Here is a 22,662-nt window from a genome sequence, read left to right on the forward strand (position 1 = left end):
ACCAGGAGCTGGGCCTTCTCTGGGGCCTCTGGAAGTTAGAGAGTAAAAAAGTGACGTTTAAATTCCACTCCCTGCTGACTACACTCCAGAGGGATGCTGCCTTAATCGAGGGTCCTAGGGCCTGGCATCCAAAGGATTGTGTGTTTCCCTGTTTGGAATCATGCTTCAAGGTCCCCACAAGGAACCTGAGTCCTGCCACAGGGAAGGTCATGCCCAGAAAAGGCAGGAGTTCAGAAGCACAGGTGATCAATAAGAGAAGGTCAGCCATCCCCGCTTTCGACCACGTGTGGCTGGGCTTCCAAACTGGAAGGTGGAGCTGCCCACAGATCGGCCACTGCTTAAAGAATGCACCCCTTCCATCAGCCTCCCACTGCTGCTTCCCAGACTCTGCTCACCGATGGCCCATCTCCATTTTCTCAAGGAAAGCAAGTGCAGCAGAGTCTCTGGGGAGGAGATTAGCGGCAGGTATGTGGTGGGAGAAGGCCCAGAGCTCCCTACACCCACTGCGGTTCGGTGCACAGCAGTCTACGCAAACTGAACACCTTCACAATGGGGTGCGGTGCCCTGATTCAGCAGCAACTTTATTCAGTCCAGCTTCTACAGTAAGCCATGGGCTTGATCACCAAACCTTCTATAAGCCCCGCCACCAGGCCCTCCTTCTTCTAATCAATCGGTTCTAGATTAAAGCACCAAAGGCAGGCACACGGTCTCCTAACAACTCTCCCCTCCCTTTACAAAGGGAGGTCACCGGAAAATGAAATAGAAAGATTAAGCTGCTACATGTCTCTTCTCCTTAACTTCCACGCTTCCATGCGACACACACACACACACACACACACACACACACGCACACACAGTTTTCCATCCTATCCTATCTTGATATCCCAGCCAACACTATTAAAGTTGGCCTTCCTTTGGGGTGCCTCTTCTATCACCCTCTCTGCCAGGCTACCAACCTGGACCTTTGAATATTGGGGGAAAACCACGGAATATCTCACATGGGCTTCTGGCTGGGGCCCTGGGGGGCCTGTGAGGACCTCCAGCATGAAGAAGAGTTTTCTCCAGTCTCCCTGGAACCCACCCCCCCCCACCCCCCGGCTGCATAAAACCTGTATTTTTCATTAAGTTGGGAAGCGAAGCCTAATGAAAGCCGAGGAAGAATCCCCATGGGGAGTGACACTGGCCCCACGCGGCCCCTTACCATTGCACGTGGGGTAGGTGTCTGTCCAGGCCGGCTGCTGGTGGAGAAGATTGCTGCTGGGAGTGAGATTCATCACACCACTTCCTTCCAGAATCATGATCTGTAAGGGGATCAAACAGGCCGTTCAGCCAGCGCCTCTCAGACAAACGTCATTTGAGAGTATAGATCATAGAGTGAATTTAGGAAGGAAGAAATAATTTGGTCCTTCCATCCATCGCCTGCGAAGCATGTTGCCACAGCCCTTTCAGTAAAAGCAAAACTCACTGGCAATTAACAATGTCCAGGTTCGATTTTCATATGCATGAGGCAAGATTTTACAGCCACCCATTCACAAATGAATAATCTCTGATCGGAATGAAACGGGAGGAAAATGGAATACTTGCTCACTGGGCGAGTCTGGCCAGCAGCCAATTTTTTTTTTTTTTTTTAACAAAAGTGAAAATACCAAAGAGGTTTTTATTTAAAGTAAAATTTCAATCAATGAAAACCCAAATGGGTAGCAGAACAGACCCGGCACCTGTGCAGGAACTCTGACCTGAAATCAGACATTCACAAGTCCCAACACATCTGAGCAGCCTACACCTGGGCAGCCAGTAACTTTCCTCAGCACAAACGTCTGCCAGGGGATAGGCTCGTCTTGGAGGACCTCAGCCATATTTGACCTAGAGTTTTTCAAGTATTTGGCTCCGCGATAATATTAGAAATCAGTTGGTTTTGGGGACAAGACACTGCCCCTTCCCTTCCTTCCTGGTAAAAATTCAGCCCCACGTTCCCTCTCCTTTTAGAGACCTGGAGAATACTGCAGGCTTCGAAGCTGATCTGAAGCTGACTTTCTCAGTCTGAGGGCTCATTTTCTCAGTAAAGGACCCAGGAGAAGAGGCTTTCTTCCATGAGCCTGTTCGGGTTTTTTAAAACATGTAAAAATTTTACACTTTAGAAATATTCACCTCAGTCGTCCAGCATCTACAGTCTTCCTACCCTCCAGGCAGGCGCCCTCCACCTTTCAGACTGAAAGCCCCAGAAGTGTGTTCAGTCATCCAAAGGATGAACAGCTTGTTTCCAGAGGATGACTGAGCATTACCCAGGGCCTCTAAGGGTAACCTGCTCTTTGTAAATGTTCGGGTAGGGAGAAGAGTCTAGCTTTAGAGGAGCAGATCATGGAAATGTTTCTGCCTGTATGGGGGAAATCTTGCATCTTCACGAGTCACCAACCTCTCCCAAACTGCCCAGCCAGAGTGGTTCCATCCCTCAAAACCCTTTCCTCTAATTTAGCTGGTGCTCCTCTGGTTCTATGTAGGGCTTGAGAGGGGAGAAGAGGGGTCTGGAAAAGGCATAAAAATTCATTCATGCATTCATTTATTCAACAGATATTTATCAGCCTTGCAATGGGCTGGGCACAGTTTTAGGGACCAGGGATACAGCAGTGATTAAGAGTTGAACTAGGCTAAACAGGAACATTTATCATGATTATTAACATCATCATCCTGGTTGTTTGGCAAATAATTAGGCCTAAGTAGAAGGCAGGGGAAGGAAAGAGGGGGTGGGAATAGCGAACACTGTAACAGACCACAGGGTGCAGAGATGGCAACGCCGGATTCTACGTGGTGGTACCATAGAGACGAGCTTCGAAGTCAGAAAGAGCGGGGGTTTATCCCACGCTCTCACATTTACCTGCTAAAGTTGGTACTAAGTCGAACAAAAGTCACTAACCTCTCTGAACCCCAGTTTCCTCTTATGCAAAATACAGGTCGTCATACGTACCATGTGTATTGGTTAGAGCTTAAACGAGTTTCTGTACCTCGAGCGCTTGGCACAAAGTCGGACATGACCGCATGGTAGGCGTTATGAGGAGGAGGGTAGGTGTTATGAGGAGGTTATCTCTGGATAACCCAAACCAGAAGCAACCTTGGGCCTCAGTTTCCCCACGCAAAAATTTAAAGAAGGTAGATTGCTTCTTAAGTTCGTTTCCAGAAATCTCTTTGATTCTCACTCTCAGAGAAAACCAACTCAAGTCGAGCCTTCTCCTCCTTCACAGGAACTGCACCTTTTCCCATCGAGCTTTCTACAGCAATTGCCCTAAGCGAAGAAGCCAAATGGGGGACTCCAAGGTACAAGAAAACTTCCAGGTCCCTAGAAGGGTGGCTGGGGGAGGGAGGAGGCATGGCAACGGCTCCTGTTTGCTCAAGGCCGGGCTTGTTCCTTGCCAGCATTTGCTCAACCACAAGCAGTAGACAGGTTACTGTTTAACCCTGAAGGGGCTGCAGCTCAGAGCCCAGCCCATCTGCCCTCCAGGCTGTGGGTAAGGGTGGGGTGGGCAGCGGCGGAGGCTTCCCTGAAATTCTTTCATAAGGGTTTGCCCGCAGGGCTGTTTCAAAGTGGCCATTTCAGTGGAAGCCAGACCTGCCGGGGCCAACTAGGACCCACCTCCTCAGCCGGCTGGCCCAGACCTTCTGCTCACCACTTCCCAAAAAACTAGAAGGCAGGGTGGTGTGAGGACTGAACGCCTGGCTTTGAAGTCAGGGAGAGGTAGGCTCAGAACCTACTTCCCCTGCTCACTGTGGGTGACCTTGAGCAAGTTCAAGTCTGTCTAGCCTACATCTTTCTGATCCTCACTTTCTCGCCCTGTAAAATGGGAACAACCCAGACGCAGAGGGCTGTGGGCATCAAATGAGCTTGTGCATGCAGAGAGCCGAGTGGGTACTAAGGAACAATTCAATAAATGTCGCATGACCATGTGGGCCAGTTTTCCTCTTAGGACCGAATGCCCACCAGCCCCTTTCCTCCAGGCAGACATCATTTCTCAGCACGAGGCACCCAGAACTCTCAACCCACAGAGAAGCCCTGAGGACTACAAGGTCACGGCTGCCCGGTCGCCACCTGGCCCCCAGGAGGCTGCGCGCGCTCCCTGCCGGTACCCCCTTTCCAAGGGAAAGCAGCTGGCAGGGTGAGGGGCCCCTTTTTACAGGGCACAGGAAATGGTTACTGCCCATAAAAGAGTTTATGTCGCTTATTCCTTAGTGAGTCAGAGTTCACCGAGGTCACCCGGGCTTGTGAGGAAAGAAGATCAGTATTTTCAACCCAGCTTGGGGCTGCAGGGACAGCGCCCTTAGCGTGGGCACCGAAGGCCCCCCACCTCGGGGCCAGCATGGCGGAAGGCCTTTCACCAAGTCCTACCCCCTCGGAGGCCCAGCTCTTCAGGTGTAAAATGAGGATATTTGCCCCCCAGCAGCCTTATAGGACTGTTGAAAAGATCAAATGAGATAATGGATAATAAATGTGCCTTGCGAATTGTTTTAAAAAAAAAGCATTATGGGCTTCCCTGGTGGCGCAGTGGCTGAGAGTCCGCCTGCCGATGCAAGGGACACGGGTTCGTGCCCCGGTCCGGGAACATCCCACATGCCGCGGAGCGGCTGGGCCCGTGGGCCGTGGCCGCTGAGCCTGCGTGTCCGGAGCCTGTGCTCCGCAATGGGAGAGGCCACAACAGTGAGAGGCCCGCCTACCGCAAAAAAAAAAAAAAAAAAAGCATTATTATAATCAACTCACCCACACTCCCATATATGAATATAAACTTTCTATGGTACATGGTGATTACTTTATGGGGTATAAAAAGCAACCCTTTTCATTAAAAAGTAAGGGAATTATTTAATGCTGCTCTTTAAGCTTTCTACTTTACCTTCAGCATAGCTTTTATTAGTTTCTTTCAAAAGAAAAATATATCAAGTGTGGGAGGTAGAGACTTTGGAATCTCTGAGGCTCGGGTTGGAATCCAGGCTCCCCATCTTTCAGCAACGTGACCTTGAGTATGTTACCCTTTCCCAGCTCAATCTCTTCAATGATTTCAAAGGGGAAGTCGGGGAAAGTGGATGTCCTCCAAGCCTAAGGGCTGTTTGGAAGGATAAATAATATCATGGATTTAAAGGTCCCTAGTCCGATGCCAGAACACATGCCCTCATTTAAAATCAGTTTCTTTTCCTTTCTTTAAACATCAGTTCTCAGGGTGTCGCTCTAACACATTTTACTTCTTCCAAGATTGGAAGAAGTAAATTCAGAGCCTAAGTAAGAAGGTTCCACCCTTCGAGCCAAAAGCAAGCTGGGAAAAGGATCTATTTGGCCTCATCTCCAGCTCGAGGGAGAATTCTAGGGGTGAAAAGCAGTTTCTCAACCTCAGCACGACTGGCATCTTGGTCCAGGATGGTTCTTTGTTGCGGAGACGACGTGTGCATTGCAGTATGCTTAGCTGCGTCACTGGCCACTAGATTCTAGCAGCACTCACCCACCACCCGCCTGAAAAATGTCCCCGGAGCCAAATCACCCCCATGTGTGAACACCAGTCAAATGAGAGCCTGTGGAGGTGACAGCTCAGGCTTTGATCTCGCTGTGTGGTGACCTTGCACTGTTTTCTATCCTTTCTGAGCTGCTATAGCCTCTCCCAGGAAACAGCCATGGCATTAGTATCACCACGTAGGCTTGCTGGAGGACTGACTGAGATAAGGGACTGCGAGGTCCCCAGCACAGCGCCTGGTCACGCCGGGTAATTGCCTCCTAGGTAGAAATTTAAGAAAATGCACTGGGTATCAGGCCCACCTTTGTCTATTCCCGCATGGTATGTATTCTGGGAACACAGCATAAATTACTACTTGGGCTATTAAAAACCGCACACCAGAAAAAAGGTAAATCTTAACTGAAACCGAAAGAGTGAAATGCAATGTGGGTGGTGCGGCGTTTTCCCATCTGCATTCTCTTATCCCCCCTCCGTGTATACAAACAATCCGAGGGAACTTGTTGACCCCTGTGATTGTCCTGACTTCCACATTCGCCCCAGACATCACCCTTTGCACGGCAGTTCTAAAACTGACACTTTGGGCGACAGAAGTCCGGAGCCACGCGTGGGACCCAGTCGACTACAGTAGACGGTATCTCATGCCAGCCTTCCAGCCAGGACCCATTCCACCTTAGGCAGCAATTCCCTGGCAAACAATGAGCTACTAAGGTTTGACCAGTCGGAACCCATTCTGGCAGAGAGACGGCACCGTGCCGTGCTGGGGCGGCCACAGACACTCTTTACTCGCCTACTTTGTTAAGCGGCAGTTCGGAGTTAAACACAAATTCCCACAGAGCCCTAAGACGCCAGGGTCTCAGACCACTGCTGGGCCACCCACGCATAAAGGCGATCTACCACCTCTGTACCCTCCCTGCCAGACCTTCATCAAAGGCTAAACTCCCTTCGAGCACCAGCTTGACCACCACGCACAGGGAGGACCCATGGATCGGGGTGGAGGCCATCAGAGCACTTGGCCTGACCCTGAAGTTTAAGAGTCTCACATTTTAGCTGCTGCTCGGTGGCACAGACGGGAATGCGTGAGAAAGAGTCCCACTAGCATCTGGGTTGAAAGGGCATACTCAAGGTGTGAGGACCTTCAAACCCAGCCCGATGTTGCTGCATTTCTGGAGGGCAGCTCTTACAGGGACTCAGATGGTGAGGCTTGAAGTCCTGATTCTGCCCCTTGGCAGCCTGTGTTGACCTTGGGGAAGTACCATCTTCTCTAAAGTCTCAATTTCCCACTGTGACAGAAAGTGGGGGAAATGGAGTTGATGTGTGGATTAAATGAGAATGTTTAATGTGTGAGAATGTAAAGTTCTCACACATTATCTCATACGTGGCAAGTACCCAGGAAATGTTAGCAGTTATCATGGGGTCTGCCCAGGGATCTCTCTCTAAACTGTGCTGGTTGGTTTGGGCGACATTCTTGGGGTCGGGTTAGACCCTTCAGGGGCAGGATGGTGTAATGGTGGGGAGCCCCAGGCTCTGGAGTCAGATGGCCATGGTTCAATCCCTGGCTTTGCCAGTTTACTAATGGGGCAAGCTTGGACAAGTGATTCAGCTTCTCTTGAAGGTCTCATTTTCCTCATTGATAGAATGGTATGAAAAGTGTTGATAGATGATATGAAAAGGGTTGTTGAAAGACAAAATGAGATGATACCTGTAGAGTGCTTGGAAAAGCGCTTGACACATATTAAGTACTTGGTAAATTTAAGCTGGTCTTTATAATCATTATTATCATTTCTTTATTGTGCTCTGGCTATTATTTTGTTGAGTCTCCAAGGAGGAAATTGAGGGTTTAACTCACTTCAAGCAAGGCTTCTAACTTCCACCATCTACGTAATATTCAGCAACCCCAGCTGGCTGGCACAATCTAGCCTAGGGCTGGACTCGTGCCTCCCCACTCCCCATCCTGGGCTGCTGGGCAGACGCACCATTAGGCTGAGCCGTGAGTGGCATCTCTCAGCCCCTGCTCACAGAAGCCGTGCTCCCCTGCTCTGGGCACGCATCCTGCCTTCTCCCCTTCGTCCCACCAGGCACACGCTGCCTGAGGCTGCCAGGAATGGTGGAAGGGCACCCCTCTGCAGGCCTTGGGTTACCACCCGGCATTGTGCTCTCACACACCATGGTTGGTTGGCAGGTGCACAGGAGAGCAGCACATCCAAAGTGGGATCTCCTGGCAGAGAACGGCCAGAGGATCTCTCTATCCTACAGGGTCCCTTAGCACATGAACTGCTCATTTACTGGAAGAAGGGGGTCTGGGATTTGAGCTCATGGGAACAGAAAAATGAGGGGAAGGAGGCACCTCTGGGACTTTGACAAGGGACCAGAGTCATGCACTCCAGAACCCAGGAGCCTCTGCCCAGTCTCGGGACTCCTACCAAGGCCAAGAACTGCTCCACTGGTCTCTCTTCTTAAACACACAGAGCGAACCTGCCAGCAGAGACAAACGCAGCCCAGCTTGGGCTCGCTTATCTGGAGCAAGGTGTGTCTTTTGCTCTGTGGTGAGGTAACTGAGACCAAGGACAAAATGCTGTAAAAATGGAAAAGAAAAAAATAATAGTAATAATAATAGTAACTATACTATAGTAGCTAGGGTTTATTGAACATTTAAAATGTGCTGGCTCTGTGTTAATAGTTTTAAATACATTGTCTCAGTCAATATTCACAATTACTCTGTAAGGCATTATGTCATTTAACAGATGGTTTATCCGAGGCTCAGAGAGGTTGGATAACTTGTTCAAGCTCACACAGTTTTGAAAGAATTGAAGCTAGATGAGAATTCAAACTCCAAGGGTCTAGCAACAAACCCTGGGGACTTTCATCTGGGGCCTCACACCTTTACCAGGTTTCTCCAAGATTACAAAATTCTCTGGTTCATTCAATCATGCAGTGTCCCTGATTGAAACCCTTTTCCTTTTTGCCAGAGCAACCCGAAGCCATCACTCTTCTCAATATATTCAAGAGTTCTTTTTAGAATGAAAGGGTAGAAATCTGTCTTCATTCTGCCATACCTACCATATACTCAGGTAGGAATATTTAGGGTATGAAAGCTGGGCCAGTTTTACTCCTTTAGCCATTAATTACAGATTTATAGCCCTATATATTTATATACATACACATGTACATGCATATATATACATGAGTATATCTGCACACATATATAATATAAACTCTCCTTTTATGACTCCATAATGTTATTTTTATTTTATATTTTGGAAATAAACTGGTCCATAATTCTTTGTGCTTCATCTGAATTAGCTCTCAGTCCAGAAAGTAGGGTTTGCTCTTTCTGGGAGGGTAAAGATACACTGGGAGCCACCAGGACCACAGAGCAGACCACAAGCAGGGCTTTGCCTGTATTCCCTGTTCCCAGCCCCAGGGGACTGAGAGTCAAAGCCATGGTCTGCCTTCTTCCCAGCTCCTTGATACCTTCAACCACAACATCCCCAAATGGCCTCAGACCTGGCTGCCTTGTGTGGGTATTTTTACTCCTCAGGCCCGAGGAGCAATTAGACATTGTAAATAATTACTTTTGCAATGACAGTAATATCTAAACCATTCTCGGTCCCTAATCAAAGTTACCCGCAGGTGAATTCACAGCATTTGCCTGAAGGATGTTGCAACAGATTACCGACTTCCTGTTTCAATATGACTATCATTTCAAGAGAACTACTCCCAACGAGGAGAAAAGAAAATTCAAGTATATGTGAAATTTAACTGAATGTAATACAGACAATAATTTGTGTTTTCCAAATGAATTAAAACGTGAATCAAGCTTGGGGAATGTATTTGATCCTCTCGGGATTACATCACAGGTAATTTCATACCCTCATAATGTGTTTTGAAGCAGACATTTCATGTTCCCAGGGGCAACATCAGAAGCATTATTCCTGGGCTTTCAAGCGTTTTCATGAGCAATGATGCCCTATTGGGAGGCCAAGAGCTGATCCATTATAGATACACTTTACCCACTGTGAACCATTTGGAAATATACGCATGAGGCAGATCTTTATCAGTCTTGGTGCCGGATGCAGACAAGATGCAGATACTGACAGTGGACAGGCACCAGAGTTGATCAAAAAACAAGATTACCTTTCATGACCCCAGGAGCCTTTATCCATCTCGTTCAGATATGACAAACTAAGAAAAATAGGGCAAGCTTTGAAGCATAAAAGGTCACAGTCTTTTGAGACCTCAAGGGACACTAGGGTTTCCTCCTCTTCAAAACGCACACCAGGTTTTGCACGTATTTCGTGGGCCCCAGGCCCTCTAGAGACCGTCCACTGACCCCGGCAGATCTATGGACACCGTGGATCTTTAAAAAAAAAAAAACAACAACTCTCTTGCTCTCATGTTGGATTGAAATGTAAAGAAAACTTTGCAGTGGAGTTAGGGATGGGAGACAAGTCTACTCCGACCTCTGAGAGAAGGCCTGAGAGATTCTATTCTTGTTCTTACTTGACATGGGTGTTGCCTAGTTTTCCTATGGTGACACCAGGAGGGGCCCCGCTGTCCCTCTCCGTCGGCACCTAAAGTAGGGATCGTGCTGCATCCAGGAGGGTCATTCAGGACCTCTGTTTGGCAATGCAGTGAAGAATTCACCATCCTCCCCACCACCCTGAACCTCAGGATCTCTCTCCCCACTAATCCTCGATCTCTATTCTAAAACCAAATAATCATAAAGTAAAGATCATATAGAAAAAACAAAAACATCCAAAAACAAACAAACAAAAAACCAGGCCTACTTTTACAACCCTAGGTCTCCGTAGGTCTTTGGAAAGGTACAGGTATGGGGACTAGAGGATTACATTTATGGCCCTTATTCTCCTACTTGGCTGATGAGGCCGCACACGTGTTTCTCAAAGGTTGGTCTATAGGCCACCTGTATCATCATCACCTGAAGAGAAGTTAAATTTGAAGTTTCCTGAGGTCCCGTCCAGACCGTGAATCAGAATCTACATTTTTGAGACCCTCCCTTCACGAATCCTTAAGCGCTCTCGCAGCTGAGAGCTTCTGGCCAAAGATTCATCTACTTGCCTTCTCTCGATTTCCCACAAGATAACAAACTCCAGCAGATATCAGCCCTAAAAGAAACATCCATAAACACCAGGAAATCTTTGTAAAGTCAGAGACAATACATTCAATCCGAAGAACTCAAGCTCCAGTTCATCTGCAGAGATTCTATCACTGTGTTATTTGCAAACTTGAAATAAAGCTGTCCCTAATGTCCAGTACCACCAAATGGTTCAATGCAACAGTGCTCAACGAACTTACACGTATGAGTCTCTGAAGGCCAAACAAACAAAGCCAGCATTTGCAGAGGATTTTTGTAATGATAATTTCCATCAAGGGAATCTCATGGCTGGCTGAGTCACCCCTTATCCCACCCCCCACCCCCACCCCACCTCAGCTCTTCCAAAGTTTACTTAACCACTTTGGATTTCAGACCTCATACCGAAGAAAATTAGTATCTTAGCCTTTGGCAGAGAGAAACAAACAAGGAATGTTTGTCCCACAGGTATAAATATTTATCCCCTCCAATTAATACATATTTCTTGACTGTCTACTAGATGCTAGGCACCGTGCTGGGAGCTGGGGGCACGACAGTGAACAAAACACAGAAGCTGCCCTGCTCAACTGGACTCTCCAGAGAGGACACCACTTCTGAAAACCACAGTAGCTCTTTCCAAAATCATCTGACCTCATTCGCCATCTCCTGCTGGGGTTACCATGGAACCAGAGGAGACAGAGCCTGGCAACCTGCTCTGGCATTTGGAAATCACCAAGCTTGGAAAGAACTTCACCTCCATTTAAAAACAGGACTGATGGGCTTCCCTGGTGGCGCAGTGGTTGAGAGTCCGCCTGCCGATGCAAGGGACGCGGGTTCGTGCCCCGGTCCGGGAAGATCCCACATGCCGCGGAGCGGCTGCGCCCGTGAGCCATGGCCGCTGAGCCTGCGCGTCCGGAGCCTGTGCTCCGCAATGGGAGAGGCCACAACAGTGAGAGGCCCGCGGACCGCAAAAATAAATAAATAAATAATAAAAAATAAAAACAGGACGGATTCTCCTCTCTCCAACAACCCCAAGCCCTCACCTTCACAGGAAACCCTCACCAAGACCTGGCGTTGGCAGCCATGAGTTTCACACGAAGCAGCTTCAGCCAAAACCAATCTCCACTCAGGGCAGAATAAAGCGGCTGGTTGTCTGGACGGCTGAATGTCTCTCCCCGAGACGATGGCGTGTTTATGTGTCGGAGGGTTAGGGGCAGGTTAACATAAAACCCACCGTAAACAGAGCTGTTCATTCCGTTGCTGGCAGGGGCTTCTGTTATCTTCTGAATACCTCCCAGAGGGTATGAGCCCTACCTTTGCATTTGAGTTGGCAGCAGAGTTATTTTTTTGCACCTGTTGCTCTGCTCCAATAACAACGCAGTTAAGCATTGATTTGTTGGAAAATAAACAGAAAAAAGCAAAGAAAGGCATCTGCCCAAACAGCCTGAGCTGGTTTGACAGAGTGTTCATGCCAATTTGTTTTTCCTATAAAAATCAAAGAAAAACCTACGCTTTCACTTTGGATGCTACCCTCCCACTCCCTCAGAAGAAAAGGTGGTATCGAAGAGGCCAGCCAGAGCTGGCAGGGCCAAGGAGCCAGAAGACACTGTACTTTTCCATCGGCTGGCTCTGTGAGGGCGCTGAGGGGTGTCCAAGATCTGCAGAATGACATGGCCAGCCTCCAGCCAGCCCAGGTTAAGATCCTGCGTCAGATTAACAAGGGCGGAGAAGGGGCTGCTGGGGTATGATCAAAACCCAAACCACACTCTTCCAAATGGTTGACTTCTGAAAGTCAATATGGTTCAAGTAGTAGGTGTGGCCTATGGGTACCTCCCTAAGCAGAGACTCAGCCTGCTTCTCCCAAAGACTTCTTCATCCAGCCCTGGGCAGCGAGCATAGTTCGAAAACTCCAGGTCCCTGGACCATAGCTTTCCCAGTGGGGAAGGGAGGTTAGCCATACCTACCTCCAAGGCAAGATGTATGGACTCGCTCACGTCCCGCCAAGCGACTTGATGTGTCACGTCCCCAGTGGAAAGGACCTAAGATGTTCACAGTGTGATGCCTGCATTAATTCAAGCATCGTCGTGCTCTCATTTCTCAACAGTTTGTCAATATCCCATGAGGAGCTCAAGCCAAAAAGGGCCACAAAGAGCTAAACAAATCACTCAGATGGAGATCATGACAATACTAATTAAGCAGTGGCATCATCACCCACCCTTTAGCGCAGTGTCAGAAGAAGCCTCTTAATATCTCTTTTTAAGCCTTGAGCAGAAAGCCTAGGACGTGGGCCAGGCTCACTGTTCCCCGAGATGACCACTTCCCCTCAGCTTTCTCTCGGCTGTTGGGCCTTCATTATCGCCAGACTACTGGCTTAATGGGGGAGTCACAGCAGTGGGGGAAGGCCTCGGAAACGCCGCTTCTCGAGGAGCGTTATGAACAAGGTGTTCCGACAGAAGAGGGATATGCCTGGCTGAGCATTCCCAAGCATTCTTGTCATGAGCAGGGCAGGGAGTGGAGCGCCTTGGAACCAAACTGGGCAGCCAGAAAAATAAAAGATTTAACAACACCCTCAGTTGACTGAAAAATAAATAAGACCAAGGACGCAAGAATGCGGGAAGGGTGGAGGGAGGTAAGAGGTGGGAACCGCAGCCAGGCAGGGGTTGGGATGGACTGGGACAATGGATTTGACCATGTTGAGATTCAAGTGTCTTCCCAGAGAAAGACTAAGATGACCCAGCCAAGGAAAGCTCAACAGCCACCAATTTAGAGTCTCACAGACTGAATAATTACAAAACAACAGACAAAATTATGACGAGGATGATAGTTTATATTTATTGAGTGTTAATGATGTGCCAGGAATTGAGCTGGGCTTTACAGGAATTTCCTCACTCGATCCTTGCAAGAGCCTCAAATGTTGGTACTAATATTAGCCCCACTTTACAGGTAAGGAGGCACAGAGAAGTTAAGCAACTTACCCAAAGACACAGAGCTAGTAAATGGACTGGATATATTATAATAAATGTATTGGAGTGTGGCAGAAAGTGCAATACAACTCTTGTAGCTTTGAAAATGGATCCTTGTATTTCCAAAGACGAGGAAGATGTCTCTTTAGGATCGCTTACTTTTATTTTTGAACTTGAGATCCTTTAATTTTTTCCCTAAATGTGAACAAGAGGCATACTAAGCATCCTTGTGCCCTAATATGAAAGTTCTCTTAGTGTCCATCAGCATGGATGCTACAGAAGCACCAGTTCACCGCCACGCAAATCCATTTGTCAAAACTTCAGCCTGGCTTCCTGTTGAAAGGCCCAGACTGACTCAGGAGTTGGGCTTGGCTGCTTGAAGCCACCTCAGACTTATTAGCCATGATAAAAGAGCAATAATAATAACAAGGAAACAAACTGTTGAAAAATTAAGGGAAATTTATGCCTCCTTTGGAAAAGCACCTGACGACTGAGCTGTCACTCAGAGGCCCTGATATCAGACCTGCTGTGTTGTGGACGTCACACCCACAAGGGGAGGACTGTGAATGTGTCACTCTGAGAGCCTGCATTCCATCACTCAGAGAAGAACTCTAGGGAAGTCCACCCCATCCTCCAACAGGCGCATGACCCTGCAGCAGTTTGTAAAAACGTAGCCATAAAACACAGACAGAACTTCATTAGACTCGTTCCAGTATCATCTTTGCAACTTAAGAAACAAATAATATCTGAATTTTCTCACGAATTAGAGGATCTCCTCTTTAGAAGAAATAGGGTTTTCTCTTCGTACAGGCAATCATTAAATGACAATAGACAAGAAAGCCGTGTTCCTTTTTAGTGCCATCCTACAAGAACAATAGACTCTCAGCAACCCAAGTCTCATTTTTCCTTCCAAAACACACTTTGCTCCGCGTCTCCTATCTCACTGGCCTGTGGATTAAGCCCTCTGGAAAATAACAAATGAAAATACTCCTCAACAAGGCAAGCAACTGCCTATCAGAAATGTTTTCTAAGGAATCCAATCCCTTCCAGCCAATTATTCATCCCTCCCATTGCTTCAGTGGACACCTTTGACACTCAAACAAAATGACCCAACTCAAAACACCCAAGGTCAGCTAGATGATCACGATGAGAATGAGTAGGGCCTCTCCCAGCAACTTCCCCGCTTGCTGGCTTCCCAGCATCAGGAGCTGTCACAAGTTTGAATAATTTCATCACATCCAGAGGGAGGCCCAGCTACATAATTTGCAGGGCTTGGTGCAAGGGAAAATTTGGAACCCCTTGTTCCAAATGTATTAAGAATTTCAAGACAGCCACAACAGAGCATTAAACTAAGCACAGGTGCTTCCTAAGTGTTGGACCCTGTGTGACTGCATTTGCTCTATCCCACTGACACCGGCCCTGTCCCCGGGGTCAGTCCCAACTTTTGCCTTCACCTGAACCCTTGCTCTATCATCATGGAAGGCAGGGGGAGTCTTTGCTGTCTAAAACTTTTCTGTCTAAGGCTCCTAAAGTAGTTAGGAGAATTAAATGAAATACGACATTGAACATGTCTGTAGCAGCACCTGGCTTACAGCAGGCACTCAACAAACGTTAGCTAGTATTATTATTGTTGTTGTTATTATTATTATTTTCATTATGCCAAGGTCCCTCGACAGCTCCAAAGCTACCCATAGGCAAGAATGATGGGTGGGAAGAAAATACGGCCCATTTCGATAGAGACCATCTATTAGCTACTGCTGTTCAGAAGTCATTTCATTAGCTCTGTGCGAGAGAGTGCTATAAATTAGGCATTCTTAGCCTTCTCTTTATACCATGGACCCATTTTACGCAGTCTGCTGAGGCTTATAGACCCCTTCTCAAAAAAATGCTTTTAAAATGACAAAGTAAAATAATAAGGTTAGAAAGGAAGTTTATCTTGAAATACAATTATCAAAATACTTTAAAAATAAATGTGTGATATCATAATAACATATGGGCTTCTTTATTAGTACATTAACCAAGAATATCTAGTGCAGGTCCAATAACTTCTGTAATATCAAAGAAGTGATGAATAGTGATATTTTGAGACGTCTGTAACGAGTATAACATGATATGAAAGTATCTGCAAGTTCTCTTGGTGCCAATCAGTTACAGCTATTGCTACTGGGGAGTTTTGCTTACATTCATATTGAAATTGGATTGAATTCACACTGAATGTTGAATTTTAGTTAGATTACTGAAAATAAACATGTAATTTTTTTCCCACATCCAAGTTCACAAACCCTCTGACTTCTCCCCACGGACACTAAGACATCTTTGGATCCCAGGTTAGGAACCCTTGCCGTTTTACAGCAAGGACTGCTTGTTCAATTCAAATAGCCTCTTGAGACCACTTCCACATGGCCAGAAGCCTCAGCTGAACAATTTACAGGAGGCAGACCCTATAGTGCCTTGGCAAATAAGTAGGAATTTTTTTTTTTTTTCGGTACGCGGGCCTCCCACTGTTGTGGCCTCTCCCATTGCGGAGCACAGGTTTCGGACGTGCAGGCTCAGCGGCCATGGCTCACGGGCCCAGGCGCTCCGCGGCATGTGGGATCTTCCCGGACCGGGGCACGAACCTGTGTCCCCTACATCGGCAGGCGGACTCTCAACCACTGCGCCACCAGGGAAGCCCAGGAATTTTTTTAAAGCCTCTAGAATACCCAGAGTAAGTAATGCCTTAGCTGCAGTGGCCAGTAGGTATCTGGAGGCACTCAAGAATTTAAGGATGGGCTTCCCTTGTGGCACAGTGGTTGAGAGTCTGCCTGCTGATGCAGGGGACACGGCTTCGTGCCCCGGTCTGGGAAGATCCCACATGCCGCACAGCGGCTGGGCCTGTGAGCCATGGCCGCTGAGCCTGCGCGTCCGGAGCCTGTGCTCCGCAACAGGAGAGGCCACAGCAGTGAGAGGCCCGCGTACCGCAAAAAAAAAAAAAAAAAAAAAAAGAATTTAAGGGTTGAGCAACATATATAAAGTTGCGGTTAACCATGTGAACTGCTGGGAGGGAGATCAGTTTCTCCTGGAGGCCCCTACATGCCAGGCATCAAGACGGGATAAAAACGTGCTATGTACCTACTCCAGGTCTTCCTTGGAACTGCCATGGGTGGTGGTTTGCAGCCAGTTCAACCCAAGGCTCCATTTGGAGTTCTCGGCTTCACATGGCTCATCCCATCTCCCTGCTGCCCACCTTCCCCACTGAAAATCCCATTGCAGTTCTTTCCCAAGGTCACAGTGCAGAACCAACATCGATCACTTTGAAAAACAAAATTCCAGAATTATTATCAGCCACTCCTACTCAATAGCGCCTCACTGAAAACACCCATGTTGAGCACTGACCCTCCAATTCCGTTCCACAAATTACTAATTGTTTCCTCACAAGCATTTGTCCAGGTGCTTTCAGAATCTTTGTCTAATTTAATCCTTACAACAGCCTGTGCAGATATTATTAACCCTATTTTCCAGATGAGGAATATATATTCTTGAGCTTACATAATTCACCCAAAGTCACTCAGCTACTCAGTGGCAGAGTCGAAGGTGAACCCAGGTATCCTGACTCTAACCTCCATGTTCTTTGTACCACATTCCAGCTGCTTCCAGGCAACAAAAACTCATAGCCCCCTGCTCCTTCAGATACATAAGCAGCCAAAGTCTACTCTTCACCAACGCTCCTCAGTCCACAGCCTCTGGCCAATGGAGTTAAGACAAGTGAAAGGTAAGCTAGGTGCTCTCTGTTTTTCTCAGTGGACGTAATTGAGACAGAGGCTGAATTTGGGCCAAATCTAAAGTTCTTTGCAGGGGCTTCCCTGGTGATGCAGTGGTTGAGAATCCACCTGCCAATGAAGGGGACACGGGTTCGATCCCTGGTCCGGGGAGATCCCACATGCCGTGGAGCAACTAAGCCCATGCACCACAACTACTGAGCCTGTGAGCCACAACTACTGAGCCCGTGTGCCACAACTACTGAGCCTGTGCTCTAGAGCTCATGCTCCACAACTACTGAGCGCATGTGCCACAACTACTGAAGCCAGTGCGCCTACAGCCCGTGCTCCACAACGAGAGAAGCCACCGCCATGAGAAGCCCGCGCACTGCAACAAAGAGAAACTAGGGCTTTCTCTAGTTTCTCGCCGCAACTAGAGAAAGCCCGCATGCAGCAATGAAGACCCAACACAGCCAAAAATAAAATAAATAAATTTATTTAAAAAAATAATAAACTAAAGTCTGTTGCAAAGAAAACATCTTATCAGTAGTCACCCTGGAGACAAGGCTGAAATAATCTTCACCTTTCAGACCCCACTTACTTCATCCAATAGGATATATCATTAGCCCTACTGAGGGAATTTTTTAAAGGTTCCCAAGAGGGACCCCCCAAAAAAATCTCTATGAGACAGTCATATGCTCCAAGCTCCACTGTCATACACAAAAGTAGAAGACCTTCTTCATATTCCAAAAAAGACTCAATAGACTTTTGGAAGAAGCCTGCATCAGGCAAAGAAAGGGCTGGCAGGCAGACTAAAATTTCTCAGATCCACAATTGGACCCATAAAGATTTAGCCCCCAAGATTGTTTATGTGGTGTCTATAATATAGAGTGAGGGGGATGTGACAAGAATAGGAAATTCTGAATTCAACACAATTACAACCACATCAAAGAAATTGTACATCTAGACAAGGTCCTACGAAAGTAAAAATAGTTACTTTAATAGTGGGGTTTAAGAGGTGGTCTAATAGTCCAATAATCAAAATATTATAGGAAGCATTTTGGCTCCTTTTGATTTGGGGCTTGGTTTCCATCAGAAAGCAGGTTTGGAATGCACCTCTGCTGGCCACATTTTAAATAAATAGGCAGATACCCTTAATAACAACGAAGATGCTCCTGAGAAAGGACAGGAAGGAGGCTCTAAGGGCCGGGGTGTGGGGGAAGATTGGAAGAGAAGAGATAATGTGAATCCAATGAACCAGAAGAAGGGGCTCAGCCCCATAAAACAAACCGAAGACAGAGTGTGCTTAGGTGCCAGTGAAATCCATTTTCAAAGAAGTATTTTACAAGGTATCTCTTTTAAAACAAGGCCAATTAAAACCCTGGTAGCCTCTTTAAATGGGCCATCCCGCTCGACCCTATTGCAAGCTTTGTTTGCTCCAGATTCGCGCCAAGGGCCTCTGGGAAGACCAGGCTCTCCAGGTGGGCTGCCCAGCGGCTTGGCCAGCCACGTTCCCCTTCTGATGACCCCCCGGGTCTTCCTCTCGGAGAATTGAGTCCATGTCCATCCAATCTACCCAATAATTCATGGACAGTCAGATGAACTGAGCAGCCTCCACGGGGTCCTGAGCATTCACTTTTCAGTCGGCTGCTTTCGTGTTTTACAGAAGACAGCATTAGAGTGCCTACCCGTGGACACCAGTGGCTCCCGGGGGTCACAAAGCAGTCAGCTGCATCCACTTCTACACTGGCACCAACTTCAGATAAATGAGGCAATTGATAAGATGGGATGTTGTCATGGGAACAGCTCAAGCACCCCTAGTAAAGGTATCTAGTCTTTAGTACCTCCACCAGGTACATCCCTTGGCCAAAATTCTGAAGACCCCAAGGAAGCCACTTAAGGGCTCCTACTGGTCTTCTTTCCTGTCTCATCCTTAGGAAGGCATTCCCACCCCATTCTCAGCTTTCACAGACTCGAGCTAAACCTGCTGACCTCTAGGCATAGCTAGTTTCCCTGGGTCATCAGATTCCGAGGGCCGAAGTGGACCTTACGGATGATCGGGTTCAAACTCCTTTGTCCAAATGAGGAAACAAAAGCCCAGAGAGGTGGAGTGTACTGCTCTGGGAGCACAGCTTTGCTGGGACTACAAAACCAGGTCTCCTGACTGCCAGTCGCCTGACTGTCCTGCACCCTGCCTTGCCCACACCATGCTCCAATCACTCAAAAACGTGAGTCTGGAATTCTTCAAGGAAGATTCTTAAAGAAATATCTTTTTTTTCCCCCTCTGAAGTCCAATAAGTTTTTTATCAAATAACTCTGAGGGATCCATGGAAATTTCTACTCCAGCACATCTCAGCTTCCCGACACCAAAACCACTCAGCTTGAACATATGTCCCATCCTAACATTAGCTGCTGTGGGAAGCCATCCTCCCCCACTGCACTCTTTGTTTCCTGCACAACTTAATAGTCTGGGCTTTAAAACCCTGTCCGATTTAAATAAACGTAATAGTCACATATGTCTAATAGGAGCACAATTGCAGCTTCTCAAAACGAATCCGATGATTTAAAATCCTATTATGAAAAATTAGATAAGAAAATATTAACTAAAGTTTATTATCTTCCCTGTCTCTTCAGTTATTCAGCAATAGATTTAAGAGAACTCCAGCACCATACGGCTGCCTCCCTGCCTCTGTCTTCAGGTGACAACCCCCAGTTCAGACAGAGCCGGTGTGGCTCACCCAGGCTGACAGCCCCGCAGGGTCAGTTACCCAGTAACAAAGCCAGGATTAGAAGCGTGGTCTCAAACACCAAGGCTACATGGAGCCCAATCCTCCCGACTGGCCCCTCCCACAACAGAAATGATTGTCACTTAAATTCTACCGGAGAGGGACCCTAACGAGAGAAATAGGCTGAAACGGCAGAAAAAGGTATCACCGAAAATCAGCTTCCGACTTTATATTTGATTCCTTAAAACCGTGGCGTTGCTTCTCAAGTGTGTTAGCAATTTCTACCACGGCGTTCTTGGTATCCACCCTACCCCATCTCCCAGAGGTCTTTGAAAATCCCATCTGTTCAAAAGGACTTAAGGAGGACTCCAACTGGAGGAAAGGGGGGAAGGACTGAATCACTTTTTAACGATTTGTATAAACCTCTACGGCTGGGTTTGATGCTTTAACATTAAACAGGGTTCCTACACTGAGTTTTCAGAAAGCAAAGCACACAGCCCAGTGCTAACTCTAATTTGGAGGCGGAGGTATAGGTGGGGATGAGGAAAGGTAAAACGTTACAAGATTCCAGAAAGCTAAATTCTACTTCCTGGAAATGAACTTTGACCCAAAGCACTCACTTTCCGGCCTAGGACTTGACATGAGTTCCTTCCAGTTGCCAATTAGCTAACTGAGTGCAGTTGAGTAAATATTTTAACCTCTCACTTTCCGTTTTGTCTCAGCCTTTGAAGTTGTCAAAAAGGTAATGAAAGAAGATCTGCATAAAGTTGGTAAATTAATGGGAGCATAAAGGTGGAATCATGAGTGTGAATGTAGGGCTTCTCAGAGGTCCAGAGAGGCCCAAGGCATTTCCATTTGGGGGAGCTCACAGTATATTTAAAAAATGGGGGAAAAAATCAAAAGGGGGTTGTTTGAATTTAACAAATAGATGCTTTTTAACACAAAAGAACAAATATAATTGAATTTGAGATCTTTCATATATATGAGGCCTGGATCAAAGGCATCACCCTACCCACAACCACCCTAAAAAGGTCTCGACTAACGCCGCCATCTTGAACAGTAACACAAGAGAACTTACAGCACGGTTGTTCCCTCAAAGTTACTTTCTTCTGCAATGCCTCTGGGGCTTCCCTGGTGGCGCAGTGGTTAAGAATCCCCTGCCGATGCAGGGGACACGGGTTCGTGCCCCGGTCCGGGAAGACCCCACATGCCGCAGAGCGGCTGGGCCCGTGAGCCATGGCCGCTGCGCCTGCGCGTCCGGAGCCTGTGCGCCACAACGGGAGGCGTCACAACAGTGAGAGGCCCGCGTACCGCAAAATAAATAAATAAGTAAATAAATAAAATGCCTCTGTAAAATGGTTTGGAAACATGGAGGATTATCTCCATTATATTTATTATTTTTCCAAGTGTGATCACACACTTCCAAATGACCCTCATTCCATGTTCCCACTGTTTTTTAAAGTCTATCCATATAAGCCCTGAGTGATGGTGTGGGAATAATGTGATCCTACCCGACTTCAGATTATAAGATGGAATTGATGAGTTATTTCATAGTCTCAGAATTCTAGGTCTCAAAAAGAGGATAAACGGAGCCTTCTGCCAACTCCCAATGCAGCTATTAAAGTCATTCTTTTCCTTTTTAAGAATGAAAGATTATTCACTGTTATAGAGCTCCATAAAGTCATTCTTAAAATCTCTTAACAGCCTTTCCCGGTAGCATCTCTTACCCCTGAAGTTCTACCCAATAACACAACTTCATCTCTCCTGTTGGAAATCAACTCTTCCCTTGACCTCAGTGGAATTAGCGCATGGCCACTCTTGATCCCCAACTCTGCTTTTATGCAGTGAAAGGCTCTATCTAAACACATCCTCACAGCCATGCCTATAGAACCAACTCCTGAATTAGACCTTCCACTGAAAAGTTCTCAAGTCCAAACACTCACTCACTTTATCCCTGTTACTAAGGTCAGTGCAGGTAACCAGCAAAACACCTGTGAACTTAGACTCACAGAAGCTTATGCTTCATCATAACAAGACACATGCTCCCACAATCCTAGGAGTATCCTAAATCTTGGCAAAGACGGATGCTGAAAATGTCAATTTCCTGACTCGGCGTTGTCATTTACCAGCAGGAAGATTAACTCCCCACCGTTTCCAGTTCTATCCACACGTAGGCCAGTTCTTCTCCATCGTGTCCAAACAAAATCAGAAGAACCCCTGTCTTAGAAGGCATTTGGGGCTGCTGACTCACATCTGGCTGTCTGGTCATAGTATCCCGTCATGGAACAAACAAAGGGTTAGTTTGTCCCCACGTGAAATGACAAAACTCTTTGCCAAAATTGTTTTTGTTTTTTTGTTTTCTGGACAGAGATGTGCAGCTCTCCCCAATACCCTTCCCTACCTGGGCTGCCTGACCATTTTTTCCAATGTGAGTGCATACACACACCCTTGCCTGTTTCCAGCCATTTTCAAACACCAGAATATACTGAAGATAATCTGCCTTTCTCTACAACTAATGTAATGAGTCAGAAAAACTACCAACAGAAGACATCTCTAGAAAGTGAGAACATGTGCCCTGAGCCCCAGTAGCTATTCAGCCAACCAGTTCTTCACTGAGAAGAACCTATCCCCAGCTTTCAGAATTTCAGAATTCAATCCAGG

General features: G+C 47.0%; 1 protein-coding gene across 1 annotated transcript in view; it reads right to left on the minus strand.

The window, feature by feature from the left end:
- The window catches only part of EHF (ETS homologous factor), a 36,509-nt gene extending 15,389 nt beyond the window's left edge, over positions 1-21,120 (minus strand). Inside the window, exons 1-2 of the mRNA XM_030864731.3 lie at positions 21,080-21,120; positions 1,202-1,301 (exon numbers count right to left, since the gene is read on the minus strand). Of these exons, the coding sequence (XP_030720591.1) occupies positions 1,202-1,298 (97 nt within the window). The 5' untranslated portion in view covers positions 1,299-1,301; positions 21,080-21,120. The remainder of the gene's footprint in view (positions 1-1,201; positions 1,302-21,079) is intronic.
- Between the last annotated feature and the right edge of the window lie 1,542 nt (positions 21,121-22,662).

This window comes from Globicephala melas, chromosome 8, assembly GCF_963455315.2.
Source record: "Globicephala melas chromosome 8, mGloMel1.2, whole genome shotgun sequence".
Lineage (NCBI taxonomy): Eukaryota > Metazoa > Chordata > Mammalia > Artiodactyla > Delphinidae > Globicephala > Globicephala melas.